Source organism: Anas platyrhynchos, chromosome 1, assembly GCF_047663525.1.
Source record: "Anas platyrhynchos isolate ZD024472 breed Pekin duck chromosome 1, IASCAAS_PekinDuck_T2T, whole genome shotgun sequence".
Lineage (NCBI taxonomy): Eukaryota > Metazoa > Chordata > Aves > Anseriformes > Anatidae > Anas > Anas platyrhynchos.
Window position 1 is genome coordinate 96,446,527 of NC_092587.1, and position 21,434 is coordinate 96,467,960.

The 21,434-nt window shown below is 42.2% G+C and overlaps 2 protein-coding genes across 6 annotated transcripts in view; one reads left to right on the forward strand and one right to left on the reverse strand.

Annotated features, from left to right (window-relative positions):
• The first annotated feature begins 46 nt into the window (after window positions 1-46).
• MPC2 (mitochondrial pyruvate carrier 2) lies at window positions 47-5,998 on the forward strand. The gene is made up of 5 exons (XM_013097608.4): window positions 47-269; window positions 2,053-2,093; window positions 3,843-3,927; window positions 4,981-5,092; window positions 5,745-5,998. The coding sequence occupies exons 1-5, from the start codon at window positions 164-166 to the stop codon at window positions 5,800-5,802; spliced, it is 402 nt and encodes a 133-aa protein (XP_012953062.2). The 5' UTR covers window positions 47-163; the 3' UTR covers window positions 5,803-5,998.
• A 1,347-nt stretch (window positions 5,999-7,345) lies between these two features.
• MPZL1 (myelin protein zero like 1) overlaps window positions 7,346-21,434 on the reverse strand; it is a 39,180-nt gene continuing 25,091 nt past the window's right edge. For 4 of the 5 annotated variants that reach the window (XM_027449386.3, XM_072025265.1, XM_005017595.6 and 1 more), the window contains exons 4-7: window positions 20,528-20,660; window positions 18,568-18,645; window positions 17,018-17,123; window positions 7,346-12,408 (exon numbers count right to left, since the gene is read on the reverse strand). In XM_027449386.3, coding sequence (XP_027305187.3) covers window positions 12,307-12,408; window positions 17,018-17,123; window positions 18,568-18,645; window positions 20,528-20,660 — 419 coding nt within the window. In that variant the 3' untranslated portion in view covers window positions 7,346-12,306. The remainder of the gene's footprint in view (window positions 12,409-17,017; window positions 17,124-18,567; window positions 18,646-20,527; window positions 20,661-21,434) is intronic. The other variant, XM_027449387.3, reaches the window with a different exon arrangement.

Sequence of the window (21,434 nt, forward strand, 5' to 3'; positions counted from 1 at the left end):
CGCCGCGCCCCTCCCTCCGCCCCCCGGCGGCTTCACCAATCAGCGCGGTCTCAGCCGGCAGTGGGCGGGGCTTTGGCTGACGCGGCGTGTGGCACCGAGCGGCGCTGAGCGGAGCGGAGCGGAGCAGAGCGGAGAGGAGCGGGGGGCTCCCGCCGGGCACAAGATGGCGGCCGCCGCGGCGGGGCTGCGCGCCTCGTACCACCGCCTGCTGGACCGCATCGAGCTGGTGCTGCCGCCGCGCCTGCGGCCCTTCTACAACCACCCGGCGGGTAACGGCCCCCAGGGGTCACCTTGGGAGCGGGGACGGGGACGGGGAGCTTGTTGACGGGCATGCCTGAGGGAGAGGTGTCCCCCTGTTCTCTGGTACTCCAAATTTGAATTTCTGCTTCAGAGGAAAATAGGTGATAGCAATTAAATCTACTTCTGTGGAACCTCCGTAAGTTGGAGGCTCTTTATAAGAGGCTCTTATGCAGAGCTGTATTTGCAGCCTGATACAGAAATATTAAGTAGCTGCCTAAGAGAATAATGACTGAAATTTTTACCCTGGAGAACAAAAATCATGTGTGGGGTGAAACATTCTGTTCTTAACGTGAGAAGTCACCTGCTAGCAGCTATTAACTGCTGTGTTAAACTTGATCGCTGTCACGAGCCGTGTGGGTCTTTGGAGGGCTTTATGCAAAGCTGCCAAGGCCATTTCTGTTGCAGTTGTGCTGCCCTTCTGCAGGGCTTAGCTGGCTTTAAGGTTATGGAGCAACTGATATTCACAACAATAAGCCCGATCCTGCAAAGTGTAAGTGGCTTCACAGGTGCTTGCTGCAGAAACCTGGCAGTTAATTTTTCCCAGTTACTGTTTCAAACCTGTTTTAAAACACACAGTATGAAGAGTTACTGTAGGGCCTTTATTAGGCTGAATTGTTAGTAAAAAATTATCACGCGTAAAAAGCAAACAACCAAAGTCCTGGTGCTTATAATGTATACTTAAAAGCTTTGAACCATAATATGTAATGTATTAAAGCGAAAACTTGGCTTCATCTCGTGTGTCATCTGAGGGCTGAGCAGTGGCCTGCAGGACCTAAAAGTGAATGTGGTTTGATGAAATCAGAAGCAGTGCTTTGACTGTACCCCAGCACAACAGGTTCATATCTTGGGTTGTGGTCCCTCATTTGAAGACTTTCAGCGATAGTCCTAGGTTAACGACTTCTGATGGTCTGTGTTGTAGGTGTGGCATTGCGGTGCATTGTGTTAACCAACCAGCTGCCATTTTAGCACCACAGAGGGAGATTTTACCCTCCAGATCCCATTAGGTTGATTTTTCTTCCTTTCTTTCCATACACCTGTTCCTCTTTTCCCGTAATCCTCCTTTGACTATTGGTAGAAAACTGGAGTGGGAGTTTGATCGGGTGAGAAGTATTGTTTCTGCTAGACAAACATTGTTATTTGGAGATGCGTGTTAGAGGTCCACGAGAGCACCCTGATACTTGCATTTGCAATTTGTACTCTTTAAATTTCTAATACTGCTGTGCAGGATGTCTTCTGTAGCGTGAAGAGATGTGTTGAGATTTGGAAAGGGAAGGAGGGACTGACTTATTACAGTACCAGTAATAAAATATTTTGGGACTTTAGTTTACAAGATTCAATTTACAAAGATTTCAAATGCTAATTCCATTAGTGCAGTTACAGATCATTATATAGAAACTGACTTCATTCTTCCTGGCCTGATCTTAACTTTTCTGTTATAAATGCATCTTGTTTGCTTGGAAGTCCTTTTTTTGCAACAGAACATCTATTGCAAAATCCCATGGACTGATTATGTAACTGAAGGTTGATGTGCACTGAACTGATGAAATGTGAGGATTAGGTGATATAGCCTGTGCGGTGGTAGGCGCTGTTTTAATATAAACATGTGTGTATTAGTTTAATTCATTATTAAAAACGAAAGAAAGAATGAAAGAAAGAAAGAAAAAAAACACCTAACAACTCAAAACTTACTGTGGGCATTGCATTGTAACAACCAAATCTCACTGAGTAACTTCACCCTCTTTCCTCCCTCAGGTCCCAAAACAGTGTTTTTCTGGGCACCTATTATGAAATGGGTAAGTGTAAGATGCCAAATTCTGTCTGGATGTTGATCAGAGGGCAATCTGAAGTAACCCATTGGGCAAGCAATAGTTTCCCAGCAGGTATCTGAGCCTCCAGAAAGGTTTAATGCCAAGGCTCTAATTTTTAATATATATGGAGGAACAATAATCGTCTTAAGAACACGTGGTGCAACCTGCCATGGATGTAAGGGCTAAAAAGAAACAAGGCTTTGTGGAAAAACTGCTCTACATTGAAAGTTTCATGAAAGCTTTCTTTTGTGAAACACTCGCTGTTGTTCAACGTAGGCGTCAACTGGCATAATTCAAAGCTCTGAAAGCACATATTTTGGACAGCAGTAGCGCTCTGCTTCTTGTGTGGTTCTGCTTCCCAATTCATTACCCCATCTGGCCTGTGTTTGTGTATGTGTGAGGTATGTGGCTAGTCCTAATTCACTGCTTCCCTCCTGGTTATTGTATTTGTACAGATAAAGTAAATGAGCTCTAAAATCATAAAGCTGCTCACTCTCCTTGTTTGATAACAAGCAAGGATATAACCTCCTCTTCCTATTGCCAGCTGCTTTGTAAGTGTGCTGTTGTGAAAACCCAGCTTCACATAGGCCATGGGCAACACGTTATGCTCCAAGCTGCAGCTTGTTTTTGTTGTAAATCTGCTCTGCTGCTGCAGTAACTGTGGTTAACCTCCCCCTTTTTCAGAGGGTCTCCCAGGCAGCATGCTCCTGAGCATACAGGCAACTCTTTTGAGCAGGTTTGCTGCCTGCTGCTGTATCACAAGAGCTAATACACAGGTGGTTTCTTCTTTTGTGAAAGTGCAGGACAGCCTAAGCTCACAGTGAAGTTCTTCATTGAGAAATTAAAATGACTTTTCCCCTACGTGGCAAAGGCAAGTTGCCTTCCAAAAGCATTTACCCAAGTGGGCTGAAAATCTCTACCTCTGACATCACTGCAGCAACATCAACCCTGTTAAGTGAGGCAGCACACCTGTCTCTACCCTTAAAAACTATTCTCTTGGTTAGAGCACAACGTAGCCCTTAGTGGCAGTGAGATAAAAGCTTTCGAGCTTTTTTTGTTCATTTATTTTGGTGAAGCCCTGTAACAGAACAACAAATTGCATTTCCAGTAGATGGCAATAACACAACAAAATAAATCAAACAGTGTATTTGCTGGCAACACTCTCAAATAGGTCAGTCAAGCTATTTGTCACTTCACTGGGAATTTTTCCACTGAAATTATATTTAAAAAAAAATAATCACTTTTACCTCCTCAGATGAAGTTGAGCGAAGACTGTATGGTGTCACATGTACCTGCGTACCAACAATATCTTAGCCTGAGCTTTAGTAAGAAGGGTCTTACTTAGACAAGGTTCTACTTGCTGCATGAAAACCAATTAGTGCTTAAAGCAGCTGTGCTTAAGTTAACCTTGTTCTTAATCTAATACAAAGTTGCCACTGCCTGGGATTTTATTGCAAGCCAGTTGAACCACCCATAACTGTGTTCTTATTTTCACCACAAGGGACTAGAAGGACACAGGGTCTCAAGAAGTAATTACTGTGCTCACACAATGCATCCCATCTCCTGCATAATGAACACAGAATAAACACTGAGCTTTAAGGTAACTTCACAGAATCACTGAATGGTTGAGGTCAGAAGGGGCCTCTGGAGACTACCTAGTCCAACCCTGCTGTGCAGGATATGTCATGGTATGTCCTGGTACTGGGTTTATGCTCAATGAATTTCTCTTTACAGGGCTTGGTGTGTGCTGGAATGGCTGATATGACCAGGCCAGCAGAAAAGCTCAGCACAGCCCAGTCTGCAGTGTTGATGGCCACAGGTAAAGCCAATGTATACCACACTTTTACAAAGCACCATCTGAGCTGTACTCATTCCTTTTTGAATTGGCAGCACTAAGCCACTTCTTTAGGAAAGGCTCAGCTATAATATGCCAGATCTCACTGTTGCTTTTACATGGTAACTGTAAGACAGATCTGTACTTACTATTAAATCTGTAAGAGTCCTGTGATTATTTACAGTTTTATACAAGTGTCTGAATTTGGAATTGTCCAAAGTGAGTTTTTTGAGTTAGGATACAAATTTGGTCCCTTGAGTTACAATGATACCACTCGTTCCAGTAAGGGACCTCCTTTGCTTCAGGTCAAGAAATTTTGACATCAGTCCAGAACACAGTGGCTTTTTTAGAACAGGCTTGAAGGGATTAAACAATGCTAGAGTAATTACACTAACGTAACTGGAAAGGACTTCTGTGTGCTACAAGAACTTGGAGTGGTGTACAGACTACTGCACTGCTGCTTGTTATGAGTTTTCACACTGCCAAAAGCAATATTCCATACTCAGGTTGTTCTACCAGATCTTGTCAGGGGTGAGACTTGTGACAAATAAAGCTGAAAATCAAAACTACAGCTGCCACCTTCCTCCTTCACTGGACTTTGTTTTGATACATGACTCAATGCTATGTGCTGTGCATGATATGTAAACCCTTCTTGACTGGTGGCTTCTGTAATCTCTAAATGGGTGCAGCAAACTAGATACACTACAACAAAATGCCACTGCCCTAGAATTGTGCCAACATATTAAGGTTTATACTGCTGTAGAGTACAGAAGATCTTAACATAGATCAGTCTTAGTATCAAATTATTGTCTGGTTACATTATTTTGGAAAAATGCAGTACATACCTGTAGCTTTCCCACTGGCGTTTGTTGTGCTTCTAACTGAGAAACAGCTAATTAGAAGAAAAACAGTTGTCCAACATGAGTTGTAAAGCTTCTGTGTACTTCAACTGGCCGATGAGTCTGTCCTCAAGGTTAGGGGAATGTCTGAATATTTAACTACAAAGATGTAATATCATTTAAACTTTTCGTTCAACAGGCCTTATTTGGTCAAGGTACTCTTTGGTTATTATTCCTAAAAATTGGAGCCTGTTTGCTGTGAACTTCTTTGTTGGCTGTGCCGGTGGCTCTCAACTCTTCCGAATATGGAGGTATGTATTAAGAAGGACTTCTCTATGCACTGTAATTGAGCACTCATGTCACCTAATCTTAACCATGATTTCATAAATTCCCCCAGTCTTTGTGTCAGTGTAACAGGAAAGAAGAACTGAGCAATTAAACATTACAGCACTTTTTTGCTACATTTTTAGTTTTCCAGATAAGTAGGAGGAATGCTTCTAAATATTTTCATTATACGTAGAGCGTGTTTTAAGAAGAGACCTATGTAAGGTTTCTAGGTTTAAGGAATTCTTTAAAAGCTGTAGGTCTGACTGACAAAAAGCCTGGACTACCTCATAAGCTTTGTGCTTCTGTCAGCTTTCCCTGATGAATCTGATCAGTTCCAGCCATATCAAAGGGTTCTTAAGTAGAGCAGCATTTTGATTTTTATTTTTCTATTTTTTTAAAAGTTATTTCTTGAGGGGAAAACTTGGATTTCTCTGTCTCCTTCAGTACTGGAGAGAAGTAATGCAAACTAGCTTAGCAGCTAATTGGTAGCTTCTTGCCTAAGCTGAGTTATACGGGGACTTGAGGGTAGAAACTCAGGATAGGAATTTGAAACCTCCTTTGCTGAATACATTGTTATGAAGATGCTGTTACTGTAACTGGAGCACTATCCTCAATCTGTGTTTTTCTTTCCTACAGGTATAATCAGGAGCTAAAAGCAAAACAACAAGATCAGCTGCTGCAAAAAGATGCTTAACCCTACAGGTCAAATTCAGCAACGCACAAACCCTTCCCCATGGGACCTAGCTTCACTAATTTTAACCTTTTTTCCTCTGAGAAAATGGATGGGGAAATCTAAATGTCTCAAAAGCAAGTGTTTTCTAAGTGCAAATAACAAAGTATCTCCATCCACTTAAATAAAGTGCAACCTTTTAAATTTAAGTAAAATGCTATGTCTTGTGTTAGGGAAGTTATGTTGTCTCTTTAAAAGAAACTGGTTGTGGATTGTGCCTTGAATTGTTTGTTTGGCCCTGCCTTATCTGACTCTGTTGAACACATGTGGGAGTGACATGGTATCAGTGACTGTCAGCCAAAGTCCCAGACGGAAGTAATTCTTTTCAAATGTCATGCTGAGACCCTGTGTGGGGTTATACCATATGTTCAGTAGCCAGTGACAGTGACACCTGCATTTTATTCTCTGATATTCTTCCTTGGTAGTTTAAGGATATTCTTTTCGGGTTCAAGTTATCTATATCTTGATTTGTTTCTGGGCCACAGCCACCTTTATCTAGAGGAGGGCAAGCCTATACATGCCAGTAGTATGGGTTTTGGTTTGGTTTTTTGTTGTTGTTTTTTGTTTGTTTTTAAGCTTCTGTCATCCCCTACAGCTAGAGGGCACAACTCGATGGGCATATTTAAGTACCTGGTTCTTGGGAATGTGAAAAATAAATAGCTAAAACATCTGTTACTCACTTTCTGTGCCCTCCTTAAGTACATACAGATTTTCTGTAAAGTTGTGCAGTCAGGAAACTTGTACGTGTCAATTATCCAAAACTTTGGAGGAAGTGGTTTGCTCTCATCTGTGGCATGTTTATGAATGAAACCTCTGAAAGTCACCCTCTCTCCCTATTTAATTTCCTGTAAAGAGGGAAATGCACCAGAGCAAAGGCTATATGTTACGCTGCAGAAACCCCTCTGCTGCTGAGAAGCATAAAGCAGTCATGCTCAGAACATGGCATCTATCAGCTTCCCCTGGGATCAGAGGTCAGACCTCTTCTACTAAAGCCATCAGTAAATATCTGAGGGAAAAGAGATAACTGAGACAGAGTTGCTTCTTCAGTAAAGTGAATGCTTTGAAATACTGGAGTTTGGAATGGTCTCTGATTAAGTCTCTCCTCTGCCCTATGTATACTTATGTATAACTTATGTAAGAAGTGTTAGCCAGTACAAAGTAATTGTGCAGGACAGCATTTTCCCTTCTTCTAAGATACGTGCCCGATACTTGATCAGATGCCCTTTTTCAGAGGCTGTCCTGCCATGGAGGTGCTTCTCTCCTACCTGTATTCTGCTAGAAGCGTGTGCTGTCCCCTCAAACACTTTTACTTGCGTATCTTAGTTCTCTTAGCTGAAGTGGTGATATACAGTATCATCTCAAACGGTGAACTCTCCAGCTGTGTGGTGTTTGCTGAGCTGACAGAGACTGCAGTGACTGAAGAACATTGCCAGGAAGAAAGGTAGTGTATTTCAGCCCCCCGACCCTTCCCAGTTTCTGACCAGATGAGACTCATCCAACAAACCAGTAATGGGAAAAAAAAAGTGTATTAAAATATTCACAAGATTACAATAGAAAACATGAAAGTCCATTCAAGAAAAAATATCCAAGATAACTGTTTCCAGATGAGTCTGTAAAAGCAAAACCACTACCAGTCAATACCCTGGCTTTTCATGTAATCAGGACGTGCATTTCATATCTAGCTCCCTCACACAGATTATACACCTGTCTTACAGGTGTTTGCTCTCTTGCATACCTCCAAGATGGAGGGTTATGAGAAGTATCCTGTCTATGCTACCAATTATATTTACCACGTAAAAAGAGCTGGCATTGTAGGGAGATAGAAGAGATTGCACAGCACGCTGATAACAAAAGGCATTGAACTTCATTTTAGAGTGCAAAACCACTTTTAAACGAAAGGGCTTAGTAGCTTTAGGGCAGTGAAGAGAAGGAAAGGAGAAGCCTCAAGAAGAGTACAAATGCTGAGCATCGTTAATATGATTTTGTAGTCTCCCATGTAAAATGTTACCTAAATATTAGCACCACAGCAGTATGGCCACAGCCCAGAAGTCTTACCCACCTTCACACCTTTGTCAGTTTACAGAGAAAACAATTCCATCACCTACTATACAGTAAGAATGTTTTGTATTTGAGGTCTTAGGTAGATACATTAATAATGCAAAATTCCAAGACAAGATTTTGAAACAGACTGAAAGTATTTTGGTTATAAATCAAACGGCCCACACTTTACCTCAATGAATCCACTCTAAGGCAATGCAGCTTCTAAGTTGCACATATACATGTACTGCAGTTACAAGACAGATGGTTACCTAAGCAGTTCTCACAGGTTTAAAAAAGTTAAAAACCTAATTCCAGTTTTTCTAGTCACAAACTGAAATAGCACTAAAGCTTTGAGAAAACAAAACCCTACAGTTCTCCGGTTATCAATGACACATCATGCAATTAATTAGAGGGAAATATGTGCCAGCCTGTAATGGTCTTGAATGCCATTCAACGAACAGGCTGGCCACCTCCCTCACAGAACAACTGCTAAAATCAAACAGAGCGATGGAGATTTGACATACCGAGTACAACTACTAATTTACGTAGATTGATACTTTATACGTAATCATCTTCAAAATCCATTTCTGCTGATCAGTAATAAGGAAGAAAATATTCACTGTTAGTATAGGCAAAACCTTCACTTTGCTGTACTGTTCAAAATTGGGGATGAGAAAAAGATGACTGATGCCATTCATGTTCTTGTCTGTAGAGGGTGCAAGCTGTCTTAGCAGCTAGAGCCCAGGCTGGTGCTCTACAGTAAGTACAAGGTCAATTTTACATGTAAAAGCGAAGCCAGTTGATGTAATTTTTTCAGATTTCAGTAAATCTTTCGATATGGTTTCTCACAGAATGCTACCTGGACAAAACGTCCAGCATACAGCTAGATACAGCTAGATAAAAACATAACACAATAGATGAACTATTGACTGACAGGTAGGGCTCAAAAGGTTATGGTAAATGGGGTTACATCAGGCTGCGGCCAGTCACCAGTGGGGTCCCCCAGAGCTCCATTTTAGGGCCAGTTCTTTTCAATGTTTTAATAAATGATTTGGATGTAGGAATAGAAGGTGTTTTGAGTAAGTTTGCTGATAATGCTAAACTGGGAGGAGTTGTTGACTCTGTCAAAGGGTGGAAAGGCCTTGCAGAGAGATCTGGACAGATCGGAGAGCTGGGCAATCACCAACCGCATGAAGTTTAACAAGAGCAAGTGCCAAGTCCTGCACCTGGGACAGGGCAACCCTGGCTATACGTACAGACTGGACGATGAGACGCTGGAGAGCAGCCTAGAAGAGAGGGATCTGGGGGTCGTGGTAGACAGCAAGTTGAATATGAGCCAGCAGTGTGCCCTGGCAGCCAGGAGGGCCAACCGTGTCCTGGGGTGCATCAAGCACGGCATCGCTAGTAGGTCGAGGGAGGTGATTGTCCCGCTCTGCTCTGCACTGGTGCAGCCTCACCTCGAGTGCTGTGTGCAGTTCTGGGCACCACAGTATAAAAAGGACATGAAACTGTAGGAGACAACTTGTAAATCACACAGACCTTCCCCAGCTCCATCTGAGCCACACAGTACTTCTTTTCAAAATAGATGGACCCAAAAAGTACTAGCAGCAGTACTGGAACTGGTCAAGAACAACATGCTTCATTTTCCTAGGAGTACATGCTGTTCATTTCCACCTGCAAAACAGCCTTGGAGAATTAAGAGAATACCAGCAGAGGACATAGAATTGAATTTATGGTCACTATAACATCAGGATCTGATGACATTGACTGACTTTAACCTTTGCTTGCTACCCATCAAGGAAATTGGAAGTCCTCTGCACCTGAGACAAGTAAGCATCAGTCCTTTTCATCAGCACAGGTTACCACACCTGATTAAACAAGCTAAGACAACCTGACTGACAGAAAGTTCAAAACAGTTTTGTCTCATACTGCCTCAAGTTCTGTTGACTTCAGCCTGAATAAGTTGTTTAACAGCTACATTGTAGAAGCTGTCCATTCCAGCTAAGCAACTTTGCTCATGTTTCCATGACCGAAAAAAAATAATAAATGAACAGCCTTCACAGTGGAGAGGGATTCAGACCAATTTGTACTACTGCTCCTAGGGATAAGGGAGTTTGTTTCTTTCTTTAAAAAATAAAAAATAAAAAACTCAACATTAATAAAAAATCATTCAAAATTCAATCTGTCTTCATACAGAGGATCCAAGCAGCTTTGCAATGAGACTCCTCAGTAGAGGTTCTATGAACATACTTGTAACTAAACAAAAACAATGACATATTTCCTATAGTTAGCACCAGAAGTAACAGTATTGTGCTCAGATTCTCCAGTATATTCCAAAAGAAAAAAAATATAAATAAAAATTCAGAGCCAAGGACAGACAGCCCTATTTGCTCAGAGCACTGAGTTTTTGATAGTTAAATTCATCACCCTCCTCCCTTCTACTCTAAAATGTCTAGGGAGAAAGATGTAATGCACAGGCATAAGCACAGGCAGATCAAAATCAGGTTTCCCCATCAACCATATCAAAAGCTTTGTTACTTTGTAAGTGTAGAACAAATACTGGGGAGAAACAGCATAGTTCATAGGGAAAGCAGCAGTGGGATTCACCCTGATTTTAGTGATGCTCCTTACAAAGGCAGGTATTGTCAGAAAACCAGCCAAGTGTGATCCTGATGAAAGTGTGTACCCAACTTTGTTGGGAAAAATGACTGAAGGGGAAGCCAGACTCTTCTCACTAGTGCTCGCTGACAGGACAAAAGGCAGCAGACAGACGTTTAAAACCAGGATATTCCATCTGAATACATGGAAATGCTTTTTTCCTTTAAGTGGCCAAACATTGCCCAGAGAGGTTGAAGAGTTTCCAACTGTGGAGATACTCAAAACCCAACTGGACATGGTCCTGGGCACCTGCTCTAGCTGAACAGGAACGGTTGGACCAGATGATCTCCAGAGATCCCTTCTAACTTCAACCATTCTGTGACTGATTTTGTGAAATAGATTGAATTAGGAAATGGCTGAAAATCAGAGAGAAGGGGTTATGGTAGATCAAGCTGAAAATTATCTACTGGTATAGAAAAGCCTACACCACATTAGGGTGTACAAAACAGAAATCCTTCCTACTATATGCTAGTCTGCAAAGACCTCAGCTGGAGTGCCACTTCAAGTCCTGAACACTGGATTTCAGGATACAAATGGGTCAGCTAAAGAAAGATTCTCTTCAGCAGAAAAGGACGATTTGAGATCCCTATCAATCTATGAGGAGTATAATCTCGAAACAAGAAGCTGGGAAATTGTATTCAAGTAGTAGACTTGCAGAGAGGAAGGAAATAAACTGCCCACCGCATCCTCTGTGCAAATTAAGGTTATGAAAACACACAAACAAACAACAATAATGACAACAAAAAAAAAAAGGCAACAAAACAAAAGGGAAGCTCTAAATTTCTTCCAGAGGTCATTCAGCCTCCATTTTAGAGGCTTTTGAGAACTGATAAAGCATCTCTTAGGAAGTGACAAAGGTATAATGGAGTGACAAGGGGGAGATGAGGGAATACTACAACTTCCAGAGCCCTTGGAGCCCATTTTGTTGTGCTTATATGAAGTGACACAGCTATGAGGAAGAAACATTTCATTGCCTCAGACTTTCAGTGAACTTTTCAACCACCTAGAGTTACTGTTTCTTATCCTTCTAGCTCACTAGCTCTTCAGTTTTCACAGGTAAACTACAATTTCACAAAAGTCATTAGGTCAGCACCATCCCTGTACCTTAAAGGACTGGGCTTGAATATATGGGCTCGATACAGAAGTAAACAATTCTGCGACCTGTGTTACACAGGTCAGGTAGGCCTAAACATTTCCTTCACTTGCAGTGGTAAGATAACCGTTTCTGATAACAAGGAGTCACAATGTGGCTTACAAAACCAAGTGAGAATGTCTACCTCATGCAAGAAGGCAGCTTGTACTGAGAATCTGACCAAGGAAACATGAATACCCTGTGAAAGTTACCTTTATATTCACCTCAACAACAACAACAACAAAAAATAGGCCCCATGAACAAAAAAAAAAAAAAAATCTTGAGGTCAACCTAAAATCTTAGTTATCTTCCAGTTTCTCCGTTAATAATCAAGATAAAAATATTTAAAAACTGTGATGTGAATTTCCACTTTCTCTCTCGTCATACAAGATACAAAAAGAATATTGGCAATTTATAAGCAGAATTCTTACCGCATTTCAACATGCAACATTGGTCTCACTTCTGTACGATTAAATAGACTATTTACACACAATTCATATATATCTTTCCCTCTGTATGCACATGCATTGGTCCTAGCCTAGGCATCAAAGGCCACATGTGAGTTCTCTGGGTCAAATTTTGTTTAAGCAATTCCAGTCTGAATGCGTGTTTTGCATTGGATAGGTTAGGATCTCATTTCAGTTCTTCCGAATATCAGCATAGACCACAGACTCTGACTTGTTAATCTTGTCGCTGTGCTGTCCTCCGGAGTGATCTAGCTGCGCGTAAATGACTGGGCCCTGAAAACAGAATAAAAAAGCACAATCAGTATTGCTCAGGATAGGTCATACCGCCCCTCCCTTCCGCAAGGGCTACAGCAAGACCAAAGCTAAAACAAGACCACACAGCTCTTATGACTGCTAGTGACACTTTAAAGCAAGTGGAATGAGCCCTCACCTATAAATGAGCTCTACTCTGCCACCTTGCTCTTATTGGGAGCGTGCCAAACAGCAGGATTTCCTCCCTTTAATAACGCTAAGGCTGCTTGCCTTCTCACAAACAGCAAAATCCAGATTCCTTTGTTCTGGAAAGCAGCAGTTCTTAGATGTTGTGGTGCAGAGAAAGATACGTGGCTTAGTCATATGCATGCCAGATTTAATATTTTACAAGATAAACTATGCTACATATTTACCAGTAGATAGCAGAGTGTACTTCATGTGCTTACTACCATTCAAGCCCTGTAAATCTCACCACAGCTGTACCACTTGGATATAACTGAGGGATAAAATAAACCTGCAGCCACCTCAGGACACCACAGTCACTTGATGGGTTCAAGGCTCACACAGCAGCAAGCCAGAAAATACTAAAATGGTGCAGTAATGTGGAGTCTTACCTCACTTTTAAGCCAAACCAGTCCAGAGTTTAAAAAAAAAAAAACAACAAAAAGTGTAAAACTGAATCCTTGGTCAGCTAAGCCATCAAGGCACTCTTTTGCTACCAACCAGTCCAATGTATGGTGCAGATCTGCAAAGAGAACTGCCCAAAACCATCACACCAGACTTCACACATAAGGTGTGCTTGGCACCTTCTCGGCCAGTGTGTTCAGCACTGCCCAGCACTGACAGATATTGCCAGGTTTTCCTTGAAAAGACTGCAACACAGCCACACACCTCTGCTATATCTGCTGGAGTGAAGTAGAGGACAGAAAAGCAGAGTCTTTCAGCAGGGCATGCAAACACCCCAGCACTTTCCTAAAGGACCACGTCCTCCAAAACACAGCCCACAGGAAAGCAAGCTGCAGCTGTTCCAGATGGGCTGGGGGCAGGACTGCAGCCTACAAAGAACAAGTGCTTGACAAGGTAAAGGTGGGACCTTTTTATGGAAAGGGCTGACACACAGCTCCAATTCTGCACACAACGGACAAGCACAGGGCGGAAGGCTGTGACCACCTACCAGGAGATCTCTGAGGAGAGACCACGCACAAATATTACCTGCACGGGAGAGAAAGGGACTGTTCTGTTAGGTGGAGGGAAGAGGTGGAAAATTGCAAGGACAGATCTTCTTGTTCAGTTGAGGGCTTTTGCCTCGAAACCATTTCACCCATTTAACTCCATTACTGTTTCCCTTAGGTCCAAGGGAGGAGAAGCTTTCATAGATATTTCTCCCATTCTCTTCTCTCCAGTACTTTTGGTATGCTGCCAAATTGGAAAGCATCTCTATGGAACCGACACAGAAAACCTTTCATCTATCTCCCAAAGCAATTAGCCAAAGATGAAAAGGAAATTTTCAAAGGCCCATAGGTACACTTCTGTACAGCTGTTTTCCTTCCAACACAAAGGCAAAGCAGGCACCTGCCTCATTCTCCTTGAGAAGCAGTTTAAACCCAAACTTTCTTCCTTCCAGATAAAGCACTTCCCAAGATATAAGAAAAAGAGTAGAGGAAGGGGATGGAAATAAGGATGGAAACTTACAAGCAGCTATAAAATGCTGAATAGAAATAACAGATTGTGGAAATGCTGGGGAAAAAAATAAATACAGATGTCCTAGAAAAGTTGGGATTTAGAGTCTCATTCAAAACACCTTTTTTTACCCGACTTGATTCTCACATTGTTCTGATCTCCAACACTGTATCTAGATCATGTTACTAACTGCAATTAGAGCTCAGTCTATGAAAACATAAAGACAAGTTAAGCATAACGTTTATTTGTAAGTAATTTAGGAGTTCTCATCTGCCTGAAACCACAGTTTAAGGATCTGGTAAATTCAGCTCTACAGCACTTTGTATCAGTTCAAAAAAATCTACAGCTTCATAAAATACTCACAATTCTGACATTTCAGGTTTGCTCAAGAAATTCTGATGGGTCAGTTTTCAACCACAGGAATTCACTACTCAGGATCAGTTTTATCACTATTCTAATTTTATGTCTGGTTAAATATAGTTATCCTGCTGCAACCAGCACGTCAGGTGGTGATGGAGGATCTGACTTGCTGTGGTCACCTGATCCAAATCAAGCTATCGTTGTTTGGATATGCTCACTGTCACCCAAACAAATGGTAGATTGGCTGACGCAGAGAAAAGGAGGAGCAAGAATTTGCTATAATGCCTCACCTATTTGATTTATTGCCAGCTGAATCTTTGTGAAGACTCTTCTTCCATAAGTAAAAGCTTCAGAAAAGTCTAAACAATTCAGAACTTTCACCTAAGTCCAACTAAGATCATTCTGACTCTTCAAAACTAAGAGAAAGGGCAGCACTGCCATAAAATAACCTGCATTTCCCAAAGTCTTGTGATTTTTTCATTCAAACCAATGGAAAAAGAGCAGCAGGTATACCCATACCTTGCTAAAAGTTTGTCAGCAGAGTCATGAATTGCAAGTTACAGCAAAGAGAAAGGAGTTATGAAGTTAGATCACCATGCCATGTGGTCTACAGTATTCTCAAGTTCTTTAGATTCTGGAAGATGTTGGAACTACCACAGATTGCAGCCCCAGGAAATTTATCCGAAATTTAAGCCAGGATTCTCTGCACCATGAACTGCTCCCTCCTAGGGTCCTGGTGTCCAGCCCAAAGCTCAGAACAGAGCCCAGACTAAGCTTGTTCAGTTATTCCTGAAGACATCCCTGCAGGCCTGAGGTCTGCACTGAAGTTAACGTAGCTTCAGTGCTTCCAGCTTCTACCCTGATAGACCTACCCACTTGGGATCTCTGTGCCATACTGCTCTGTACATCAGAAATGTACTTCTGCAGAAGTTACACTTTAAGATGGACAGTATTTCAGCCTGCCCAGAAATGAGTAATCACAAAGCAGAAATACAAATGACAAATAGAAGCCACCTTGGAGTGAGCATTTCTTGGGACAACACACCCTGCCTCCCAGTTTGCCTGTTGCAACCCAGCTTACTAGCTAAACAAGGACATCCATCTGGGAAACGCATTTAGGAATGTATTTCTCTCTCATCCATATAACAGTCATAGTAGAATACAAGTCACTGCAGAACGATGGCATGGAAAAAGAAACACCATATACACATTTGACAGGACAGAACGTATCTGCTAAGAAGAAACAGTGAAAATAAGTGGTTCTGAGTCGCTCAGCTGAACATTCATAAAATCAGACAAGCTTTATCTAGGTCTTAAAGGCAGACTGCTATTAACAGACCCACTCCAGTCAAAATCAGAACTGTTTTAAAACCTTATCACTTGATTATATTGCTTTTAGGTTCATAGAATAACCGTTCTTTGAAGTCATCAGGCAACATTGTGGGCCTACATACTAAAACTTTGGCTTCTGGAAGCACTGCGTGTCAAGAACAAGATGTACTGCAAAAGCAGACTGTAAATCCCCAACAGAGCAAGGGCCTTGACTTTATCCATCTCACTCAGCACTGTATTTTCTTCCTGTAGTATTAACACGTATCTCCATTACCTCTTCAAGAGAAATGAAGAAAGCAGGTGTCAGCTCTGATTTAGAAACCTCTCAGAGGCCACACACTACTAGTAGACACTTCCTAAAAGGTGACTTACTAAGAATTAGTCCATTTTGGACATAAACTCACTCAGAACCCAGGCCTCCATGAGAAAATTGCTGAGCATATACAAATCAAGAGGTAAGAAACACCTTACAGATATGGAAATCCTGCACATTGTTGGCCGATAATTATATATTGCACAGAATCCCTGTTTGATGCATGCTCTCTGCCCTCTGACTAATTTCCCATGAGATGATTAGTCAGAGTAAGAGCTACCTTTGTCCTTCAAAGTTAGCAGAACTTTGCCTACAGCAGCAAGAACAAGACAAAGTTTCATAATTTCAAGCCCGCAAAAGCTAGGTGGCTCAGCAGAAAAGCACTTTGGGCAGTAAGAGTGACTTCAGACTAACCACCACTGGTCAGTGTTTGCATTGCACTGGCTCATTTTCACGTAAAGGCACTGCGTGCCACTTCGAGCATATACCCCCACATCGATGAGAGATTAAGGAAAACTCCTCCCCAGCACAATCCCAGAACAGCCTAGGCAGCTTTGTAGAGTGTTACACATCTAGTAGACAATGTTATCTCCATGTATCTCCAGCAGCTACCCACTACGAATTCCTCGTCTTCTTCAGGATCTCACACTTGTACTTCACTACCATCTATGTTAATGCACATAACAGAGCCATCTTTTTCGTACATAAGTACAAAAAGGACATAAAACTCTACCTCAACGAATATCAAAATGCTATTCTTTCAGATGCACTACATCTCTGAGGGATTGCTGCCCATCCCTTGTTCAGATCAGACATCCTCCCACCCTCATCACCTTAACAGACAGCACCTAATTCACGTGTCCCACCCTGCCTTTAGTTTTTCCATACCATCTCCCCCACGCTCCGTGAGGATCCTGCTTCGGAAAGAAGCAGTAAGCAGTTTACCTGGTGTGATCTGGCGGGTACGCTGTTTACCAGACCCTCTGTGTCGGAGGGTGACTTCTGCGGAGCCTGCTTAACCGGTGACATCAAGCTCTCAGATGTACCGCAGCTGACGAGGTGGCAGAGCAGAGTTTGCACGACAATGTTCAAGAGGCACAAACACACACACACACAAAAAAAAAGGAACAAAAACAAAAAACGAGTGATGGCGAGATGAAATTGGTGGCAGATTATGCCAAAGTAAAAGTGAACATAATGGATACTGGAATAAACACATATAATTCTCCATCTCTCCCTAGTCGTTTCTCTGCCCTTCCTCCTAGAGTCTCGCTGCTGAGCAACATGAAGGAACAACTTTAACATGCGACAGCAGTTCCTCCAAAATTCTTGTTCCCTAGATATTCTCATTTAACCCAACCAGTCTAAAACTTTACAAACCCACATATGTGTTTTCTTCACTGAGGCTCGAAACTCAATTAACAGCAGTAAACAGCAATTTTCTTCTACCTGCAAGCTAAATAGCCCCAGTCACTGAAGCAAGCGTTATACCACTGCTAATATTAAAGTGAACACTTGCAACAGCTACCAAGCTCTCTGCACTACAAAGGTACTTCCTAACAAAGTCCACATTAATTCCCTTGCTTTTTGTTTGGGCTATGACTCCAAAATAATCCTGCTCACTCACAACAGACAGTAGTCTCTGGAGTGATTACTTTAAGAGTCTTAAGTGACGTGTACGCTATGTGCCCAGATACAGCTACGTGAATATCTAAACGGGCAAATCTTGTTTGAAAACTCAGAAAACTGCCTTGTGGTGAGAACTAACACCTCTGAAAGAAGGTTGCCAGTTTTCAGTCATTGCTTGTTTCTTCCCATCTGCTTAGAGCAGGACCGAAAAAAACAAACAACAACAAAAAACCAACAAGCCAATGACAGATAAATGAACACCACTGAGCTAAGTATATGAGCAAATGTCTTCAAACTTAACCTTGGCGGCTTCTGGGCAGTGCAGTAATGGGTCTTTAAATGTTCAGTCTATCTCCTCTTAACCCACGCACCCAGGAGAGAAAAGGGGCCACCTCCTTGACAACAAACACAGGAGTTCCCATTGCTACTGCTTCGCTACCCTCTGATCACTGAGCATCCTTTCCCCACAGTCTTTTTAAAAAGACAGTGTACAAAGCAAATACAGAAACAAACAAATAAGGACAGTGACATTAAGCAGACACCTCCTCACAGGGCAATCATTTTTTAACCTTTGGGAAGTCTAACCGCAGAAGATTTAGCTCTACAAACATGCCACAGATTTAAAAAAAAATGTGAAATACTGCAGACCCAGTAACCACAGAAAGGGGTTTCCACTCTGTCTCAGAGACAGAGCAGCCCTTCTGTGACCGAATGACATAACCATGAATTGTTTCCTTTATTCACAAAATTCCTAAGATCCACACTATCAAAAAGTCCTAATTCCTTTTTAAGCAGCTCATGCACTTAGATGACTGCAATTGTAAGTTTTCAAATGGCAGAGCTGTCCGAGCCAGAAGAACACTTACAGAGAGCGTGTTTTCCTTCTGTCATGGAAAGAACTCTGAATTTCCTGTGCTCTAGTCAATGCACTGGCAAGTTCACTGCTGGAAGAGATGGAGGGACACCATCTGGGATAAGCAGCAATCCCACCCCAGCCAGACATGAGACAATGAAACCCAAGCACCCAGTGAAATGCATTGTCCCTTTGCCAACAGATTCCAGCACAAATTACAGTGAAGTTATGTTAGCACAGAGCTAGCCGGTTAGTCAGCAAAAGAAGAGGAAATGTGTACACATACACACAGGTATTAACAGCAACCACCAACTTGATTAGTTACCATGGTGTCTAGTGGGACTGGAAGAGAAGACCCAGCCCTGTTACATTCCCAATCTGGCGTCTATATCAGGATCTCTGTAAGGAGAGGAAGATAAGCAGGATCCGATCCCAGCACACCAAGGCAGAAAGGAAAACAAAAAAAACACCAAAGTCAGATCATGAACGGAAATTGTGGCCATGCAGGGTTCCAGATGCCGCGCAGTGCCCCAGCCCACCTCAGTTCAAGGCAGAGTTGTTATCTAAGAGTAAGTACATCTCACCGCTACCACCACACACTAGGTTAGTGTCATGGAGAAGAAAGTCCGTAAGTTTGAAGGGGATCACAGCACGTTTGGTTTCTCTTAGCATGTCATGCAGAGCTGCCACGGTCAGCAAAAGCAGTATTCAAACTTCAGAGTTTACTTTCCTGGGAGAGCAATTAAATCTATTATATGAAATTACTGCACGTGAACTCCTGCTCCAGGCTCAGCTCCAGTACATGTCCTTCAGTGTACTGAAGCGTACTGACAGTGGTCAGTAGGTCACTCAGAAGCAAAGCATGTGGATCATCACATGTACACTCCTGGTGCGTGACTCTGCAGGTTTTTTCTCAGTTTTTAGCAGAAGGACACATGCAGAAAGGGGGAAGCAGACTTTCTGCACAATTTTGAGCACGTGCAGCTGCCTTCACTGCACTCAGCCTTACCATTGGGAATAGCCAACTCACTTTCTCTAAGCTCTCCAACTGGGAAAAGGACAGGGCAAAGTTCAATTTAGAAATCCCCACAAGTTTATTTATGGAGTTGTTTTCTTTTATCTGACAGGCAACCAAGAAAATCTGCAGGAAGCAGGAATATTTTTGGGGAAAGAATAGAAGAAGGTTATAAATCTTGATTTTGTTTCTAAGATTACAAACATAATTTTCATTCTTTCTTACCGAAGCAAATGACCATCTAAATTAGAGAGAAAGAGAAAAGAGAAAGCAGTTCCCCCACCACCAACAAGCTCCATCACCACAGGATTCAAGTTTGCTTTTGTTAGGTCTTGTTGCATTCTCACATCCCCACTCAAAGAACTGTGCTTTATTTAGGAAATACCCTCCTAACACAAAAAAAAAAAACACTTGTAGGGATGGTAACAGTTAACTAAAACCAGACAGTTGAATGAGGATGGATGTGGAGTGGTTACTCCTTCCTTATTTTAAAGAGTGGTGATGAATGGGATTTTGGCCAGTGTACTACCACCTCAGGAGCAAGACACTGGTAACTGAAAAAATCAGTCTTCATCTCAACAGAGCATTCCTTAAAACTGCATGTGTGGCACTTTTTCTTTGGGAAGGGGGAGGCTAAGGGAACAAGGGGATGGGAAGGGGAACAGAACAGAGCTAGGGGATCTTAGATTAGATGTCCATAGGGCACATAAGCTTGTGGCAGGGCTCAGCTGTAACATTTAGTGATTATCAGGTGCAACTCATGGTCAGTAGGCCTTTTCAAGCACAGTAGAAAAATAATCATTATAGGCAGATGGCCAGTCTTCCACATGGCCATACCCTACGTCTAGTCATGCTTGCCAAGACTTGGCTGAAACAACTCCTACCCCCCTGTAAGCCCTCCCTCTGAGCCTACTGCTGTTCCTCACATCATACACAGGTGAGGAGGGAGATCTCTTACCCAGAGTAACGTTTTTTAGAGTTGTTCTTTCTGATGACAAGACACACGACAATAGAGATGAGCGGTGTGAGACCTGTAACCGTACCGATGACTATCCCTGCCACCATGGCAATGGGGAACGCAGGCAGGCTGTCTGGGGAGAGAAGGGAGAAAACATTCAACTCTTCTGCATTCCCTGATTAACAGAAATGCAAACCACAAATGTTCTTGACCTTGGATTCTTTTAGAGCAGAAGCACTAATGTAATATCCAGGAATTAAAACATGCAGCCTAAATGGTAGCGATTGCAGGCAGCTAGCAGAATAATGTATGAACAGAGCAGACACCAAGAGCGTTCTTTAAGTCACCATCCTTCAGGAAAGGCTTTATATTGAACTAAGAATTTTTTGTATGTCAAGGAATACAAGTGATAATGACAACAACCCTATCCCATTTTGTGTCTGAGAAAAAAAGTTACGTTCACCTTGCAATTCCCAGTGAGGTCAACAGGAAAAGGCAGGCACACTTGAAAGCAGATTTGAACTTAACACACTGCTAATCAACAGAGTGCTGAAGGTTGGTTGTTCTCTGGGTAGCATGCAGCAAACAGCCCAGTTACTACCCACAGTCACTCTAAGAGCATTTATACATGCTTCTGGTGTCTCAAAATACATCTCTCTACATTTTCATAGCGTCATTCTTCACCTTCTTAAGTCAGGATCATTGAAAGGTATTAGCAATATGCTTACAGGAACACATTATTGCTTTACTCACGTTTTCCCCAATACAATTTGGGGGAAGGGGAGGCCAAGAAAGAGCAGCCAGAAATAAAAGCCAATCAGAGAATGAGTACAAAAGACTTACAGAAGAAAGAATACACAATCCACCATTAAATCTTTTTGCAGTAGCAAACAATGTTCTCCCTCTC

What these genes read in the sequence shown, in the direction of transcription:
- MPC2 (XM_013097608.4), top strand. Translation starts at nt 164, where the DNA reads ATGGCGGCCGCCGCGGCGGGGCTGCGCGCCTCGTACCACCGCCTGCTG. An exon ending in CTTCTACAACCACCCGGCGG is followed by an intron (nt 270 to 2,052) that starts GTAACGGCCCCC and finishes TTCCTCCCTCAG; the next exon opens with GTCCCAAAACAGTGTTTTTC. An exon ending in TGCAGTGTTGATGGCCACAG is followed by an intron (nt 3,928 to 4,980) that starts GTAAAGCCAATG and finishes TTCGTTCAACAG; the next exon opens with GCCTTATTTGGTCAAGGTAC.